Below are 19,425 nucleotides of genomic sequence, written 5' to 3' on the forward strand. Positions count from 1 at the left end.
CGCGCCGGCAGTTTGGCCACGTCCCCGGCCACGTCGCGCCGCTCTCGCCATCTTCGCCGCTTCCTCCCAGGGGCCGCCGCCGCCTGAGCCGCCGCCTGAGCCGCCGAGCCCCCGGGCGCCGCGCCGACCGCCGCCGCCATGAACATCTTCCGGCTGACCGGGGACCTGTCCCACCTGGCGGCCATCGTCATCCTGCTGCTGAAGATCTGGAAGACGCGCTCCTGCGCCGGTGAGCGGCGGGCGAGGCCCCGGGAGGCTGGGGCGCGGGGCCGGTTCCCCGGGAGGACCCGCCGACCTCGGCCGCCGCCGGCCGGACACGCCCCCTCGGCCGGCCCGGCGGGCGGCGGGCCCGGCGGCCTGCGACCCCCTCGGTCGGCGGGCGCCCCGGCGGGGCGGGTGGCGCGGGGCCGGGCGCCGCTCCGCGCTCGGTCCGCTCCCGAACTTGAACCTGAGCCGTCGGGGCGGAGGAGGCGCCCCCCCGCCCGCGCGCGTCCCTGTTCTGCCCGGAAAGTTTGGCTGGTGGCGCGGGGGGCCGGCGTGCCCTCGCCCCCGGCTTCCAGGAGGCGCCTCCGGGGGTCCGGGCGGGGGTCCGGGCGGGGGTCCGGCGGTGCGGGGCCCCGCGAGTCCCCGGGACGGGCGGGCGGGAGGAGGATGGGCGGGACCGCGGGCGGCCCGGCCTGACGTGGCAGCCGGCGTGGAGGGAGCACCTCGCCCGCACCCTGGCCCCGGGAGGACCGGCCTCTGGGTTGGGGTGCCGGGTCCGACCTGGCCTCGGCGTTCGGCGGGCTTCGCCGCACCTCCCGGCCCGGGGTCGCGCCCGTCGCGGGGAGGGAGGGCGGGGAGGGCTCGATCGAATTTCCCGGGGCCATTCGTGCTGCTTTGAGACGTGGACCAGTCACTAGTCACTAGTTTGTCCAACTCCGAGCGCCCCCATCTAATGACGGGTCTAGGCCGCCGCGGCGCCCGCAGGGACCGCCTGGCTCTGTGGTCGCTGTGATCCCTCGCTCCACGTCACCAGTGAGCTGGCGACTCCCGCCCCGGTGCACGTCTCCTGCAGTGCTGGCGGCGGGCGGGCGGACGGACGGACGGACGAACGGACCTTCTCGCCGGGGACTCCTGCACTGTATCATATCAAGCCTCAGCATTTCAGAACGGCCGCTTTTTAAAGGGCTGTCAGGCTTGCTTTTGGCGCCACGGCCTCCGCGAAGTGACTTCTGATGGATCCTAGAACTTAATTGTTGCAGAGGCAGTGCAAGCTGGAGGCCTACGGGGCCTGGGCGGCAGAGATCCCGTTTACCCGGAGTGATTCCTAAAAACGTCCACGTCTGAAGTCACTCCCCATCTTTGACTGCTGTCCTCGGGCCTCACCTCTCTCCCTGGTACGGAGCCAGGAAGTAAGCAAAAACAAAGAAGACCTTTGAGCAGTCAGAATGGATGTTACAAAGTCCGTGTGCTGAACCCAGCGTGTCAGGCCTGGAGGCGATCCCTCGGTTTCTGCTTGGTTCGAGGTTCGGTTGTGTGATTTCCGATGGCAGCGAAGTTAAGAGCTGGGAGCGGACACTTGAGCACTTGCTGTGCTGGGGCAGGGAGCTCAGTGCCTCAGGTGCTCATCCCCTGATGTCCTTAAAATAACCTTCCGAGGAGGAGGGACTGAGTCTGCGGAGGAGAGGCACTTAGTGGGAGAGCCAGGATTAAAACAGGCAATCGGTAACTCGAAATTAAGGATTTTGAAATAACTGTTTATTTTGTTCTAAGTAATTTCAGTGTAAATGTTTGATGCCAGACCAGTTGGTTAGGTCATTTATTTTTGCACTCAGAAAATTATTTTTCTTGCTTTACTGAGATATAATTGACATATTGTGTTAGTTTTTTGTGTACAGCATAGTGATTCGATATATGTGTATTTTGCAAAGTAATTATCACAGTAAGTTTAGTTAACAACTATCCACGGGTAGTTGCAGTTTTTTTCCTTGTGATGAGAACTTTTAAGATCTTCTGTCCTAGCAACTTTCAAATATACAACACAGTATTGTTAACTGTAGACACCGTGCGTACATTACACTCTGGGACTTACTTATCTTATGACTGGGAATTTATACCTTTAGAACACCACCCATTTTGCACACCCCTCCCACACACACTCAGGAAATGTTACTTTTAATCTTTATTTTTACTCCAAAAATTTTGGATGAGTCTCTTTGTTTTCTTTCACTTGTTTCTCAGAATCCCTGCCTCTGTCAAGTCATGAAGTTGAAGCATGATGTCTCCTAAATATGTATGTAAACTAAGATGTTGGATAACCTCAGATAGAAAATTCTTTTTTAATCCTCACCGGAGGATTTTTTTTTATTGATTTTTAGGAAGGGAGGGGGAGAGACAGAGAGAAACATCATGTGAAAAAGACATATTGGTTGCCTCTCACATTCACCCTGACCAGGGCCCAGGCTGGGGAGGAGCCTGCAACCAAGGTATGGGCCCTTGATCAGAATCAAACCCAGGACCCTTCAGTCCGAAGGCTGACACTATCCACTGAGCCAAACTGGCTAGGGCTAGAAAATTCTTAAGGGAACCTTGAGTAATAAAGAAAAAAACGAGTTTGCTCTTTTGTTTGTTATTTAATATTCACTGTTTTCATTTGAGAGATTTAGGAGCATTTAGGAAAATATAAAATATTTCAGCCAAAATAATTAGGGAGATAAATAGGTGAATTCCATTCATGTGTGTTTGTCAAGTATTCTGATAGTTAGGCCTGTAGTTATAGGGCATTATTAAACTATTTCCGTTGTCAGACTTAGGAGCATTTTAGTTCTTATACTTGAGATTTCCTAACCTTTTAAAAATCAAAATCATGAGGGATTTTCTTCAGAATTAAATGCTAAATTTGACTAACTGCTTGGTTTTTCCATCCTAAATTATGAAAGTTGTTTAGAGGCTTTTGAAAGAGTAAGAATTTGATATGAGTTTCTCAAATAACTGGAATAGGAGACATGTGCGTCCAGGTTGTGTTTCTGACTTTGAAAATAGTAGTATTGGGCTCACGTTAGGAATTTGGCACCTGTTTTGAACATGCCTGCAGTTACAGAACCAGAGGTATTTTTTCTCTGAGGTCAGCAATGATGAGACAGGCTAGTAAGGTAGTTGGAGATTGTTTTCCCGGCAATCTAATTTGAGAACAGCTGCTTAAAGGACCTGTTTTAAAGTGGGGGCAGAGGCTGAAACCGGTTTGGCTCAGTGGATAGAGCGTCAGCCTGCAGAATGAAAGGTCCCGGGTTCGATTCCGGTCAAGGGCATGTACATTGGTTGCGGGCACATCCCCAGTCGGGGGTGGGCAAGAGGCAGCTAGTCGATGTTTCTCTCTCATCGACATTTCTAACTCGCTATCCCTCTCAATTCCTCTCTGTGTAAAATCAATAAAAAATATATTATAAAAATAAATAAATAAATAAATAAAGTGGGGGCAGAGGACGATCTTGGTTAGCTCTGTTTGAATTGGCATTGTCCTTGTCTTGTCTGCCATTGTCATTACAGAGGGATGCCCACAGGAAATGTGAGTTTCTCAGATTCCTGAACAGTTGCTGCAACTGGATCCACAGTTTGCTCAGGTTGTCCTTTTCCTAAACACTGACCGTAGCCTCCAGAGAACAAGTCTGGGTTTGTAGCTACATTTTCCTGTAGGCTGACAGTTATTCATAGTGCTGTGTCTGTTTTACTTCCGTTATTAGTGGAATCTTCTGAGACCCAGGTGCCCCAACCATCCTCCCCTCGGCTCTCCCTTTCCTCCTCCACCTACGGCTTAGATTGTTGTCATATAGGCCGTAGACTTTTCATCCTACCAGGCATGCCAGGCATGTACTGGGTCCCTGCGTTTCTCAATCTCAGTTTAGTTTTGAAGTAGATTAAATACCTCATCTTCTGTTGTTGTCATTGAGAACTTCAAGAAGCTTTTGCATCACATCCCAGCCAGTCTCGTGAGTATTCATTGCTCTTAAATGTTTATTGACCACCCACTACGTGCAAGGCTCCCGGGGCACAACTCAGCAGCTGTCAAAGTTTCTGCTCTCAAGAAAGCTGCAAGTTAGTTGAAATATATATATATATATATATATATATATATATATATATATGTGTGTGTGTGTGTGTGTGTGTGTGTGTGTACATATATATTTAAAAATAAAAATATAGGGTGTTAAGCCATATAAGCAGTCAGTCCTGTGAATGTGAAGTTGCAGGAAGGATTCGGGAAGGGCCCCTGACTTCCCAACAAGCAGTGTGTAAAAGCTCTATGAAGAAAGGTATAGGACTTTGCTGATGGACATAGAAGATGAGCTGAATGTACGTTCAAACCCTAGTTCTGGGTGGAACCAAGCAGACTGGTGAGGAAGCAAGAACATACGTCTCCCCAAATGAACTTATTCAGAATATATCAAAGTGAAAAGACAATGAATGGAGAGAAATAATCTGCAAGATATCTAAGTGACAGGGTTAAAACCCATAAGATACTCCTACAATAAGATTAAAAAAACTGCTAGAAAAAATGGACAGAGTTGGCAGTTCACAGGAGGGAAAGGCAGGCGGGTGTGAAATAAAGGGTACTCTCACCTGGTGTTAGTGAATGGGTAAGGTGGCACAGCCTGTCTGGGGAAGTTTGGCAGCGTCCACACTTCAAGTTGCATATATTTTATCCCAGCAATTCTAGGGAATCTGAACAACAAAAACTGTAATGTGTGTGAGTAAACTTTATGTAATTATAAAGGTATTATTGTACCTAATAAGTACAAAGCTGCTACTTCCTAATCGGATCCCAGGCCAGAAAGAATAAAGGAGAACTGTGTGAGTGTCCTCAAATTCCACAAAAGCACTTCCTGCTTGGATTCTGCACAGCGGGCCAAGCCCCAGGCCACACGCTGCCCGTCCCTGTCCACTGCCTGTGCGCTGCTCAGGGCTCTCCCGCCCTCTGGGCGGCAGTAACTTAGGGCAGAGCCCAGAGCATATTGCCCTCTTCCAGTCACAGAGACACAGTATGACTTAGAAACGCTTTGGAAGTATCACAAAATGAAAACTCACCCCATGACATGAAAATAAAATGAATTTCATTTTCTTTTGTCCATTTGTTCATTGATTTAGCAAATATTTCCTTAGCCTGCTGTGTGTCAGGCTTAGTGCTCAACACAAATAACACCAAATGGAATAGGCGCACCTGGGCCTCTGAAGATCTCCGTGTCTAGAGGGGCTGGGGGAGAGGGGAGACAGGTGTTTTATAAGTCCTGGAATAGGACCTGGGGGAGCAGCTGGCGTGAGCAGCTCCCACTGTGCAATAAACAGCACTGAGGATGGGTCTTCAAAGTTGCCTTCCAGAGGGAGTGATGGTAAGTTGGGTTGCAAGGGGGAGTGGAAAAAGCAGCATGATAGTCCCTGGTCTTCAGTATAGGATTGTTGAAACTGGAGGACAAAATTTCAAGTCTGAATGGCTTTCAAAGTTTCATTAGAATAAACCATTTGCAGCAAAATTTGCCCATATGTATCCTCCAATTGTTTTTAATTTAAAATATTGGAGTGAGCCATATAGGAAATTCACTAACATTTATCTTCTAAGGCTCCAGCAAACAGCAAATGTGAATCACAGAGACCCTGAGCTCCCCCTTCCCATTGTGTCTTCTCTCATTCTGTGTCAGCTCTCCTCTTCTGTGGAACATTGGACTTCAGTAGGAAAATAAAGTTTCTCATTCTGGGGAGAAAAGCTAAAAAGAGCAGTCTTACCGACTGTAGCTCCACTCCTAGCCTTGAGGTTGGTTACTATTGATGGGTCTGGAGTCATTTCTCCTTAGGTGTTTTTGTGAATAGGCTAGAACTGCAGTTATTCAAACATAGGAAGTAACATCCTCAGATCCAGGCATTTAATTTCAACAAGCTGCAAAATTGTTCTGTAAAACACTATTTTTTAAATGTGATTTTGCCCTGGAGAGGTGGCTCGGTTAGTTGGGGTTGTGGTATGACTCCCTGTCAGGACACATATCGAGGCTGCAGGTTCAGTCCCGGTTGGAACACATGCAGGAGGCAACCAATTAATGTTTCTCTCTCTTTCTTCCTCTGTCTCTAAAATCAATAAACATGTTCTTGGGCAAGGATCTTACATTCTGTAGGTGTATTGCTAGTTTGCGTGCAGTAACAGACCTGCACATGCTTACGGGAGTCTAATGGTGTGAGATTTGCAGTGTTGATGAGGGGGATGGGTTCTGTTTCCTTAATGAAGTCACTCAGTCTCCAACTGGAGACTTTAGTGCAGGTCCTTTTCACAAATATTTGGCCAAATGTCAAAGCCCAGTGCATGCTGGGTGTGACCTGGACTTCCAGCTGACTCCAGTTGTACCACAGCAGCACTCTGGATGTGGAAACAGTTTCAAGGGGTTAAAAAAAAAGACTGCTGCTTTTGAAGACTGGCTGTGTGAGCGTGAGGTTGATTGTATGATGAATCTAAGAGATGGAATTTTAAAACATTGTAATGTGTCTAAGTCAGTGCTGCTCTCACAAAAGAAGTGGCCTTGGCTCAGACTCTGACCTGAAGCAGTGTTCCTCGTTGCCTCGACCAGAGAGTCCAGCTCCATCCTTGGAGGATTTGTCACAGGAGGTGCTGTTTCCTAATGGAAAGACAGGTGCTAGAGGTGACAGATGAGCTACCACAGTAAAGAACAGCAGACTAACGGGACATGTTTGAGAAATAAATGTTCATCTGGACAATGTGCAACCTGGTATATTGGCTCTGGCCCCATCATACAAGAACCTCCCCAGAGGAGCATGTTCTAGAACGTGAAGGGAAAGGAAAACGAAAACTCACTTATTCAGAGGCATCCCAGACGGTAGCCTTTGGCCCTGGTGTCCCATTCTCCAGATCTGCTTGCTGCACAGTGTTAGCTACACGAGTGAATGCTCTTCGCGCGTTTCTAACACTTCCCTTTTATTTCTTAGGTATTTCCGGAAAAAGCCAGCTTCTCTTTGCACTGGTCTTCACAACTCGATACCTGGATCTTTTTACTTCATTCATTTCATTATATAATACATCTATGAAGGTGGGTATGGCCTCCAGTGGAATGTATTTCATCCATAATTCACAGATCTATGGAAACATTATTGAGCATTTTTCCCCCATTTCAGAGCAGTATCTATTTAATTAAATGTTTTGTACTTAGAAATTTTTAAATCTTAAGTTCCTTGAGTATGACAAATTTCTAATGCTCTTGATAATCCTATAAGAAAGAGGGTTAAGCCCTGGCCAGTTGGCTCTGTTGGTTGGGCATCATCTCCAAGATGTTGCCAGTTCGATTCCTGGTCAAGGGCACATGCCTGGGTTGTAGGCTCCATCCTGGTAGGGGGTGTGCAAGAGGCAGCTGATTGAAGATGTGCTCGTACATCAGTGTTTCTCTCCCCCTCTCCTTTCCCCTCTCTCTAAAAATCTATAAATTACTCTGGAAAGCAAAAGGAGAGGGAGAGAAAGAGGGAAACTTGTATGTTTTTGAGCAGCAGGAAATGAGACTCCTGGCAAACCAGCAATGGGTGCAGGAGCGGGAGTGAAAGCCCGGCTCCTGCTGCAGAGCCTTCTTTTGCTGCTGAGGGACTGCCTTAGGCCTTTACCCTTTTATTTCCCCACTAAGTCCATGTTTCATCAACTTCTGCTCTGTGTGCCATCTTTATTATTTTTGCCAAAATTTACTAAATATGTATTTAAACCTTTTAATTTATCCTCAACATTAGTATCAGTGTTACCTTTAGTGTCCGTATATTTTCCCCAATTCACATTAAACAAATGTATGACTATTAAATACAAAACATTTGCATATACTTAACACCCTGTGCAGCACTGGGGGCTCCCACTCCACACTAGGAGAAGCAGAGTGCCCATGGGGCACGGCGGGGGGGAGATGATGGGGGCGGCATTTCCCTGGCACCAGGACAGGGCGGGAAGCAAGCAGAAGTCAAGATCTGGTGGGGAGTGGAGACCAGCTGTTGCCAGCCCTTCAGACCTCATGGGCAACGGTGCTCTTCCCAGTTCTGAATGAATGGCTGTGGTTTGTAATGGGTACTATGGAGGAAAAGTAGGGGGCTCTCAGGATGTGAAAAGGAGTCTGATTTCATTCATTCATTCATTCATTCATTCATTCATTCAGGTGCTTAGTGAGAGTGTGCCAGGCAATGTTGTAGATACTTGATTATTTGCACAGCCAAGAAAATAATGTTTAACTGACGCTTATTGATGTGGTATTTATGTTTTGGGTTTTTAAAAATTATTTTTGTTAATCCTCACTTGAGGATATTTTTCCATGGATTTTTAGAGAGAATGGAAGGGAAGGGGAGAGACACAGAGAAACATGGATGTGAGAGAGACACATTGATTGGTTGCCTCCACACAAGCCCTGATCAGGGCCAGCGATTGAGCCTGCAACTGAGGAACATGCCCCTGACCAGAATGGAACCTGGGACCCTTCAGTCCTCAGGCTGAGGCTCTGTCACCTGAGCTGGCTAGGACTTGGTGTTTTATTTGAAACAATTCCACAACACTTTGTGTTCAAAAGCATTTTAATAAGCACAGGTCAGAGTAGACAGAGCAATATTTGAGTGTCATCTTTACTAAAAAGCAAATTTGAGCTGCCTGTAGTCATTCCATTCTTCATTTCTAAGTGATGACAGCTTAGTCATTGGGAAGTTGGCTTACTTCCAAATGCCTGTATCCCTGCTTGTCCATGCAAGTTACAACTGCAGGACAAGTTAAAATTGGAAGTGTGTGAGCAAGAACACTCCCCCTCCCCCTCAGGATACCTAGCCTTCAGAAGAATCCTGCTTGGCTCTAGTTTCCAAGCACAGCCTAAGAATCAGAGAAGTATAAGTCGAGTTTTATATGCTCATAGCTTTTTACTTCAAGTGCCAAAGCACTGAGTAGAGAGAAGGGGCTGCTCTCACCAGAGGCTGCTAAGCCTTATGGACATAATCTGGTCAGGCCATAGCCTGGATGCTGGGCGGGCACCCTGGCAACCGTGTTCCTCGGCCAGACGTTCTGTTAGCAGGGACTCTGCACATTGATTTTGTGTGTGGAGAGAACTCCAGCAAATCTTTCTTTCATTTTTTTATTATATGTGTACATACCTTACCATTGTCCTTCCCTCCTCCCTTTCATGCGCCCCCCCCCCCCCAGTTTTGCGTCCATTGGCTATGCTTATAATAAGATTAATCTTGATTTTTTTTTTTGGTAGTTCTTTTTTGTTTGGATGGGTATGATCAACAATTTTAATACTTTACTATTTGCAAATACAAGGTGCCAGGGACAGTTTAGTGTCTTTGTTTTGAAGCAAAACCAAAGGGCTTGATGATGGCTTTCATTGTCCTGTTATGTCATTTGCCCAACTGTGTCATAATTAAGCTGTGCAAGGTGCTCTTCCTAAGGAGTAGCACTGGCAGTGCCGCTGGTATCCACGTTTTCTTTACCCACAGGCTAGCCCTGCTGTTTGGTTCCTGATCCTAAATTCTGCTGTCTGAAAATTCGTGTCATTTAGGAATGTCAGATTTTTCTTTTGGATTGGATGAATGCAGGAACATCTATAATAATAAAATCATAATATGCTAATTAGACCAGACGTCATTCTGGACGACCTTCCGGATGAAGCCGGAACTCTGAGAAAAGCCTGGTCTTGGGTGTCAGAGGGGGAGGAAGGCCTACTCTTGCACAAATTTCGTGCACCAGGCCTAGTATTACATAATTACAAACCTTGAGTGATGCAGCTGAAGCAGTTTTGTTTTTTGTTTTTTTAAAAATATATTTTACTAATTTTTTTACAGAGAGGAAGGGAGAGGAATAGAGAGTTAGAAACATTGATGAGAGAGAAACATAGATCAGCTGCCCCCTGCACACCCCCCTCTGGGTATGTGTCTGCAACCAAAGTACATGCCCTTGACCGGAGTCGAACCTGGGACCTTTCAGTCCGAAGGCTGATGCTCCATCCACCGGGCCAGACTGGTCAGGGCATAGTCAGCAGTGTTTTACTGCCTACATTTGCTTTTGCTTTTGGTTTTGTTATGTTACCAAAGTTTCATAGCAACAATCTGAAGTTCCATGTTAAAGGAATATAATTTAAGTAAAAACCACCATTTTATAAAGTTTAAAATTAGTTACATTAACTTATCTTTAAAAAGCAGTATTAAGAAATATTATGGCCGGGACCGGTTTGGCTCAGTGGATAGAGCGTCGGCTTGGGGACTGAAGGGTCCCGGGTTCGATTCCGGTCAAGGGCATGTACCTTGGTTGTGGGCATATCCCCAGTACGGGGTGTGCAAGAGGCAGCTGATCAATGACTCTCTCTCATCGATGTTTCTAACTCTCTATCTCTCTCCCTTCCCCTCTGTATAAAAATCAATAAAATATATTAAAAAAAAATATTATGAAGCTGAAAGAAAGTACATTGGTTTTGAACTGCGTTGAACTTTGCCTTCCTTTTTTTTTCTTAAGCTACATTCTAATAGTTCAAAATGGGATTTAAAAATACATTCTTTGGCAGTTCTTTATAGTTATACTTAACACATTGCGGATGGATCATGAGAATTGTCGTGTTTTCTAAGGCTGGTGGCCAATCACAAGAAGGCTTTAAAAAGTTATTAGCTTGTAAGAACATGTAATAAATAACTTCAAAATGCAATGGGTATTTAATTTTAAAGCGTGCCTTTAACATTTATGTAAAACATTTTTTGAACTCGTTCAATTGAAACTTATCTGACCACTGGGTAAAGCTAGCAGTAAAACCACTGGTCCGCAATGTGTGTTGAGATATGATCCAGCAATCACATTCCTAGATATTTACCCAAGAGAAATGAAAAGTCACACAAAAGCCTGTACACAAAAGTTTATAGCAGCTTTTATCCCCCAAGCCGGAAACAGCCCACCTGTCCTTAACTGGTGCATGGGGAACAGACTGGTAACACGCACAGTGGGCTGCTGCTGCTGTTTAACAGCAGGAAAGAGTCACTTGTTTTATTAATATACCAGATGCATAGTGCTAATTAAAAGAAGCTGGTCTTAAAGTCAGCATATTGTATGATTCCATTTTTGCGCATTCTAGAAAAGTCAAAACTACAGAGACCAAGAATAGATCTGAGATTGCCAGAGGTCAGGCCTCAGGGGAAGGCTTACCCACTGAGGGAATTTTGTGGGGTGACAGTACTGATCTGTTTTTTGATTGTGGCGGTGGTTATATGACTCATAGAACTGTATACTCCCCCAAAAAGTGAATTTTATTATACTTAAATTTTTTTAAAATACGTTTTTATTGATTGAGAGAGAAAGGGAGAAGGAGGGAGAGAAATATCGATCAGGGAGATTCATTGAACCAGCAAACCAGGCATGTGCCCTGATAGGAATTGAATCTGCGGCCTCTTGGTGAATGGGACCGTGCTCAACCAACTGAGCCACACTGGCCAGGCTATATTTACAAATTTAAATTAAAATAATTCTATATAATAAAACCAAACGGCTGAACAATTGGTGGAACAACTGGGATGCACACTGACCACCAGGGGGCAGATGTACAGTGGGAGGTGACCAGTGGCAATGAGGTAGGGGAGGAGGGGCGAGGCTAGTGAGCAGGCAGTGCCAGGCCACAAGCCACGGCAGGTGCCAGGAGGGGCCCCGATTGTCCCGCTTACCAGAGAGCCAGTCACCCCGCAGACTGGCTCTGATCTCTGACCAGGCCTCCGGACCCTACTCTATATATTGGGCACAGTTTCTTAGATTTAAAGTTAAAACCTGGCAAAGCGACTCTTAACTGAAAAAACAGGATGATGCAGTGATGATATGCATGGACTCTGCTTGCACATTTTGTGGTCAGTCCTGATTCTGACACATACCTGTGTGACAAAGCCCATTACTTAACTTCTCTCTGCTTCAGTTTTTTTTACCATAAGAGGGAAAATGGTACTACTGCCTCAGAAGGATCATGTTTTGCACTACTTTTTAAAATCAGGGTGAAAAAGTGTAGCTGCCCATACAACAGCACGATGCCTTTCACCTGCATGAAAAATATGGTCACAGGTGCGTGCAGCCTCCCGGATTGCGAGAGGGATGTCTGTCTGCCATCCCCTGAGGGTGCAGGAGGGCCCCCCATGGACGAATTTTGTGCACCAGGCCTCTTGTGTGTGTCTGTGTGTGTGTGTGTGTGAATATGAATGATGTAGACAACCAAGGGAGTTGGAAGCATTGATGACCTGGTGTTTTTCTTTTGCTTTAGCTTATCTACATTGCCTGCTCCTACGCCACAGTGTACCTGATCTACATGAAGTTTAAGGCTACTTACGACGGAAACCATGATACCTTCCGAGTGGAGTTTCTGGTGGTCCCTGTGGGAGGACTCTCGTTTCTAGTCAATCATGATTTCTCTCCTCTTGAGGTCAGTGAAGAGGTTATTTAGTGGACAGGTCTGGTCCCCTAGGGAAAAGGACCTGTTTGTAGACAGTGTGGGTTCTGGTGTGCTTTTTCAGTTGGCAAGCTTCTGGTACAACAGAAACTCTTGGGTATACATAAATGGTGGGCAGAAGTTAACCCCAGGTAGTTGGTTTTTGAGGTACCAAACACTCTGTCCGTCTGCATGTTCACTGAACAGGATCTTCTCCCCACTCTAGCCAGCTCTGTTTTCCCTAATGTACACAGCGATGCTGTTTGCATGGTGCCCTGGCACTGTGAGGCTGTGGCGGCCCCTCAGTGCCCAGTCCTTCCCTCAGCACCTGGGGGTCATGACCCCCTCAGCACCTGGGGGTCAGTTACTGCGCTGCTCTTGGTTCTTGATCGGTGCTGCAGGCCTGCGCTTGTGAAACACTCCAAGGACTGCTCCCAAGTCCTGCCGTAGGCGTGAATAAAGTACCATGTTGGGCAGAGTTTGCATAATAACAGTTCTGATTTCTTCCCTCCTTTGGTTTAACCCCACCAAAAGAGCCTGAAGAGTAAGAATAGACTATTTGGAGTCTGGAGAGGAGGCCAGCTGGGAGGAACACTGGCAGAGGAGGTGGAGGGGGCTTGGGTGGCAGTGTGGTCCACCCTGGCAGGAAGCAGGGTTGCCTCGGGACCCTAGAATCAGACTGGGACGAGTTTATCCAGGAGAAACAGCCTCTGTGTAGATTCGCGGAGATGTGTACAGGGAAGGATGCGATGCTGGAGAGACGAGGTAATAACCTTCATAGAGGTAGAGGTGTCCAAGGTGACCCAGCTTGTTACTGGGCGTGTCCGTGACTTAGGAAATTGCTCAGCTGCCCTGTCCTGGGCTCAGGCACGGACTCCCCGCTTGCTGCCCTCTTCCACAGTCAAACCAGCGTTTCCTGTGATCCTGGCGGGCGCTGGGTGCTGAAGGATCCTCTGTTTGCCTTACAGATTCTGTGGACCTTCTCCATCTACCTGGAATCCGTGGCCATCCTCCCGCAGCTCTTCATGATCAGCAAGACCGGGGAGGCGGAGACCATCACCACCCACTACCTGTTCTTCCTGGGCCTCTACCGGGCGCTGTATCTCGTCAACTGGATCTGGCGCTTCTACTTCGAGGGCTTCTTTGACCTCATCGCTGTGGTGGCTGGCGTTGTCCAGACCATCCTCTACTGCGACTTCTTCTACTTGTACATCACGAAAGGTACGCGCTGTGCCCTGCCTGTCCCTCAGGCTCCCTAGCCGCGCGCTTCTGCTCTGGCTCTAGCTTTATGAATCAGAACCGGCTGCAGAAGAGCATGTAATGGGCTGTGAAGTTCAGTTCTGGATCTGGTGTTGAGTCTTTCTTCTTTTGGCTGTAGCTGTATTTTTTTACAATGGCACATTTTCATTGTCAGAAATTCAGTCAGAACTAATAATTCTGAAAACAGCCACCTGAAATCCTGCCACTCAGAAATCCTTATTACTGTTTTAGTAAATGGAATTCCAGATCTCTCAGATACATGGTTAACTAACCTAATCTGCCTTTTCCCACTCACAGTTGTTCATGTCAGTAAATAGAATATATGTGATTTTCAACATTATGTGTATTACCATAATTTCCTTAGCCTGTTCATGGATAGTCACACTACCACTGCTATTTTGCTATTAAAATCTAGTGCTTAAGTCAGCATCCTTGTATATTTACATTTTTGCATTTATGTGAATGTAGGAATGTGAACTTCACAAAACTCAGGTGAAAACTATGGTCCTTGATCAGGGAAAAAAATGCATATGCGTATTTATGCATATAGTTTTAGGGGGTTCAGGAGACCCTGAACCCAGCGGTAGACCCCAGGCTAAGAACTGTTGCTATACAGTAAATTCCCAATGGTGGTGTTATTGCTGGTACCAGGGCATACATATCTTATCCCCCCTTTTTTGTTAAATATGCTTTTATTGATTTTAGAGAAGGGAAGAGGAGAAAGAGAGAAACATCAATGAGAGAACCATCAATTGGCTACCTCTGGCACGCACCCTCCCTACTGGGAATTGGGTCTGAAACCCTGGCATGTGCTTTGATGAGGGATCAAACCGAGAGCTCCTGTTTCATGGGTTGACTTCAACCACTGAACCACACCGGCTAGGGTCGTATCCCTTTCGTAAGGTCCAAATTTTATAGGCATAGTGATAGTTACTTTTTAATATATGTTGATTAGGGAAGAAAGTCATGATAACAACTGCTGTGAATGTAGCAACAATTTCAGTTAAGTTCATATTTTCTTAACTATAATTGCCATAACATCCAGTACATGAAAACCCCAGCATATGTGTGTGTGACATTTTCATAGTTGAGCGGCCTCTTGTTTGTTGACACCAAAATCCAATGACTTGGTTGCCAAAAGCTTATTTCCTTGAACCTGATCTTGGCCTCTGGGAATGGGAGGAAGGAAACCGCGAGCATGTCACTGTCAGTAATCTTTTGTTTTCCTCTCTCAAATTCTAGTACTCAAGGGAAAGAAGCTCAGTCTGCCAGCGTAAGTGCCAAAGACCACCACCAGCCTCTGTCCTTCAGGGTGCTCGGACAGAATTCCTACCGCAGCAAAGGCACAGATGCTCATACGGAAAAGCAGAAACTTCACTCTTTTGTTGCAGATCGTCATCAGTGGCTCTGAAAGAACCAGAGGAAAAGAACCAGGAGGTTTCTGTTTAATGCATCTTGCCTTATCTTTTTTTATTACTATGTACAAAGATTTTTTTACACAAAGAAACTTAATGCTGTATTAATAAATTCAGTGTGTAGCTTCTATTGGGGTAGTTCCAAAAGTGAAGATTTTGTGAGAAATAGTGCAAACTTCTTTTTTTTTAAAATTCTTTGAAACTTTTGATTCTTTGTGTCTACGATGAAATCATACTCCTTGACAGTTGGTAGATTATATATTCTTCCATCTATCAAACTTGCATTCCACTATATTTATTTTTTGCCAAAAGATGAGACAAATTTGTTTGAAATCTGAGATGCTATGTTCAATTTGGTGTATCTGTCCCAATTTCTTCCACCGGATACGAAACCCTCCCTTGGACAGCACACTACATTTAAGGCTGGTAAGGATGACATGCAAGTCTGTGGTTCTCACCACCACAGAGGTTAAGATTCTGAATGTGGACCGAGTCTCATTTGAGAGTCACCAAAGGTGCCTGCTCCCCTCCCCTGCTCAGAGGTGTCCATTTGGGACTGTCCCACGGGTGTCGAAGGACTCGGTGGGCAGGGGTTGTGGGCTGCCATGTGAGTGCAGGATGCGAGGGACACGATGAAGGTTTTGGATCTATGACTTGACTCCTCTGAGGACTAGAACGCAAGGAGTCACCTATCACTTTAGTTTACATTCTGCAAGATTGCTACAACCATGTCCATGCTCAGATTCCAACACTTTTCCCAATCACTTCGGGTAGTAAAATGATTGACATTTTTAAATTGGCAGCACCAATTACCATTCCTTATATTCTTACTTTTTTGTTTTTACTGAGCTCTTGCATGATTTATCTTGTGTTACCACCTTAATAAACATTTTATTAAACATAGAATAAATTGTCTCTTTCATGAATTAGTCTTTTGGAACATCCTGTGTCAGGATTACTTTTTTGTTTATTGTTCATTTGGCAACCAAAGCTCTATACAGGGCTGCAAACGTTTGTTGTCCACTTAATCTGGAACTTTCTGCAGTTTGTGGAAAAGTTGGAATTTTTCATCCTGATTTTGCCATTAGATTTGACTTATGACTTATGCAAAAGCATATGAATGCACCGTAACCGTTAAAGTATTGACACTAACAGCACTTAATACAAGAGGGACGTAGGCTTGCTGCGTTATACGTAGTTCCTCGTGGAGGAAGGAAGCTGAGTGGGTTTGTCTTTATCCGGATCTCAGCAGCTTTCTCCGGTGGCTGTGACTGCATGGCTTACCCTCCCGTCTTTACCTCTCAGTTCGCTTCTCTCCTTGCCTCTTGGTTTTGCTTTTGTGTATCAGTATCTCTTTCCAGCATCCTTGTCTGGTTTAGTGTCTGTTTTCATCCTCCGTGGAAGATTCTGGAGGAAGGGGAGGAAATCCTGTCACTAGAGGAGCAGACTGCTTGCTGCCCGACTGGGGACGGGCGGGGGATCTCGAAGGCTTCCGTGCATGTAACCCAGACCCCAGCAGGCTCGACCACGGACAGCACAGCACCCGACCTTGGCCTAGGACCCCAGCATGCCGCCTGACTGATGAAGTTCCTGTGTTCTCTGGCCACTGCCCAAGTAAAAATAAAACCGGCTGAGATGGATCGCCATGTTGTGCCCAACCGGAAAGACACCTTAATAAACAGGCTGCCCCCGGGAGGGCAGGGCCCGGGCAGTGCCCGGCACATGGCAGAACAAGGCCTGGGCTGCCTCGCCTTTTGCAGCACTGTTTCAGAGTAACTCACTTCCTGAATAAAGGCTGGCAGGTAACTAATCTTTTTTATGGTGCTGTTTTATTTTGTTTGTGTTCTTGTAAAACTGTGAGCACACAGGAAACACATTGCCCAGTAGGTGACAACTCTGAAAAGCTGCTGGCCATTGGCTGCTTACAAAGACCTGTCCGTTCCCTGCCCAGTTCAGTCCGACTTGGAATGGCATTTCCTGCTCCTTTTCAGTCCGTCAAGACTCAAAAGAGAAGGTAGAGCCGAAACCGGTTTGGCTCAATGGATAGATCCTCGGCTTGGGGACTGAAGGGTCCCGGGTTTGATTCCGGTCAAGGGCATGTACCTTGGTTGCGGGCATATCCCCAGTAGGGGGTGTGCAAGAGGCAGCTTATTGATGACTCTCTCTCATCGATGTTTCTAACTCTATCTCTCTCTCTTCCTCTCTGTACAAAATCAATAAAATATTTTTTTTTAAAAAAAACAGAGAAGGTAGAGAGACAGGTGGAAGGCCTTGCAAAGGAGCCACTGGCGGGGCAGCTTCCTGGGAAGGTCCCTGTTGACTTCCTTTCGATAGCAGTGGCCAGCGGGGAGCCTGAGGAGGAGCAGCACAAGCTCAGCGGCCTGTGTGATGAACCCTGGCTCCCCACACTCGGCTGGGTTGCACATGAGCCTCGCCCCCGGTCGGTTAGATGCCTCCCGTGTCGGTGAAGTATCAGTCCATGTGGGAGCTCAGGACTCAGCTTGGAGCACTGTAGGTGCTTGCCATCAAGGCGCCCCCTTGCCCACCCTTTGTGCTGAGCTGGGAGCAGTTGCCTCAAAAGCTGGTGGTATCGTTTGGTCAGGAGTCCCTCCGGCCCGTTTGCTGGCCTTGGTCAGCTCTGCCCTGAGGGAGAGAGGCATCTAATAGACGTGACTCCCGGTGCTTTCCCAAACTCCCCATCCCGGGCGGTCTGTGAAAATGCCGGGGGGTTTCTGTGCCTCGCCCTCTCTAGCTGAAGGTAGAATTTCCAGGGATCCTGTGTTCCTCCCAGTATGTACCACCGCTTCCCCGCACTCGACATAGGGGCTTCACAGGTGCTGAGGGTGTGTCCTACCTATTCAATTTAGAAGTAAATCGAAATCATAAAGCACTATTAAGGGCATTATTTCTTACAATACTATACTTGAGATCTCTACTTCTAGTTTCACTTTGGGCACTTAAAGGGTGAGGTCCTTTTTAAAAAAAAAAATTTTTTTTTGTTGATTTTAGAGAAGAAGGCAGAGGAAGAGATAGAAACATCAATGATGAGAGAGAATCATCATTGGCTGCCGCCTGCACACCCCCTACTGGTGATGTGCCCGCAACCAGGGTACATGCCCTTGACTGGGATGGAACCTGGGACCCTTGAGTTGGCAGGCTGATAGTCTATCCACTGAGCCAAACCAGTTAGAGCTACACCAGTGACTATTCCTGGGTGGACATTCCAACAGCTGAGCCACACCCAGCTGTACAAAAGGCAAGGTCTGTAGGCAAACACTTCATGACATTTGACTCCATTACCAAAACAATGAAAATACAAAACCTATTTACTCAAGAGGTTTCTAAGACAATAAATGGTTCCATAGCAGTAGCAGGGAAACTGGTGTGCCCTGAAACTAAAAACTGTGACTTTCAAGTTCTGATATCTGAAGATCTTGGGACTGTAAAGAATTGCTTAGAAGCAACGATCCAAAGAAAGCTCGTCTGGCTAAAACTGAACACCCCCGGCTAACAGCAGCAGCAAACCTTAACTGCAAGGATATTATTCATTTTACTCAGGATAGAAACTTAAAAAAAATCAAGTCCTAAAGGGAGAAATAGAGTAGGAGATGAACCCAGTGATTTGGGAAAGTGAGTAAAAATCAGTTTCTCCAACTTAATATGAAGATGAGATGAAATGCCAAGAAAGTCTCTGAACAGCCCTGACCAGTTTTGCTCAGTGATTAGAGTGTCAGCCCATGAACCAAGGGGTCTCAGATTTGACTCCTGGTCAAGGACACATACCTGGATTGCAGGGTCCCTGCCTGGTGCATGCGGCAGGCAGGCAGTTGATGTGTCTTTCTCACTTCACATCCATGTTCCCCCTCCCACTCTCTAGGAAACAATGGAAAAAATATCCTCAGGTGAGGATTTAACAACAACAAAAATCTCTGAAAAATAGTTTGCAATTAAATGGTGAAATTATTCTGAAACAGCAGCAGAGGATACCAAAGGTTTCTCTCTCCCAAAATTCAAGATGGAGCAAACATGGCAGGATGCTACCCCTCACTAAATTGGGGTGCTGGGCCTTAGATATCCCTTATCTCTGTATTTGAACATTTTCATTATGTAAAAAAAAAAGGACAGTCACCCTTTCAAGAGCTGTGCTTTGCTGTGGAGTTCCGTTTCGGAAATAAAGTTATTTTTAAAATCTTTTTTTTTTTTTTTAACAAGTTTACTTTAAAATATATTTTTAAAATTTATTTCAGAGAAACAGAAACATCAATGATGAGAGAGAATCATTGATTGGCTGCCTCCTCCATGCTCCCTACTGGGGAATGAGCCCA

At 46.2% G+C, this 19,425-nt stretch overlaps 1 protein-coding gene across 1 annotated transcript; it reads left to right on the forward strand.

Annotated features, from left to right (window-relative positions):
* Positions 1-16,006, forward strand: KDELR2 (KDEL endoplasmic reticulum protein retention receptor 2). The gene is made up of 5 exons (XM_036423848.2): positions 1-229; positions 6,964-7,064; positions 12,261-12,419; positions 13,394-13,646; positions 14,928-16,006. The coding sequence occupies exons 1-5, from the start codon at positions 139-141 to the stop codon at positions 14,960-14,962; spliced, it is 639 nt and encodes a 212-aa protein (XP_036279741.1). The 5' UTR covers positions 1-138; the 3' UTR covers positions 14,963-16,006.
* The last annotated feature ends 3,419 nt before the right edge of the window (positions 16,007-19,425 follow it).

This window comes from Pipistrellus kuhlii, unplaced genomic scaffold (genome assembly GCF_014108245.1).
Source record: "Pipistrellus kuhlii isolate mPipKuh1 unplaced genomic scaffold, mPipKuh1.p scaffold_m20_p_8, whole genome shotgun sequence".
In the NCBI taxonomy this organism is placed as follows: Eukaryota; Metazoa; Chordata; class Mammalia; order Chiroptera; family Vespertilionidae; genus Pipistrellus; species Pipistrellus kuhlii.

What these genes read in the sequence shown, in the direction of transcription:
- KDELR2 (XM_036423848.2), top strand. Translation starts at nt 139, where the DNA reads ATGAACATCTTCCGGCTGACCGGGGACCTGTCCCACCTGGCGGCCATC. An exon ending in ATGATTTCTCTCCTCTTGAG is followed by an intron (nt 12,420 to 13,393) that starts GTCAGTGAAGAG and finishes TTTGCCTTACAG; the next exon opens with ATTCTGTGGACCTTCTCCAT. An exon ending in CTACTTGTACATCACGAAAG is followed by an intron (nt 13,647 to 14,927) that starts GTACGCGCTGTG and finishes CTCAAATTCTAG; the next exon opens with TACTCAAGGGAAAGAAGCTC.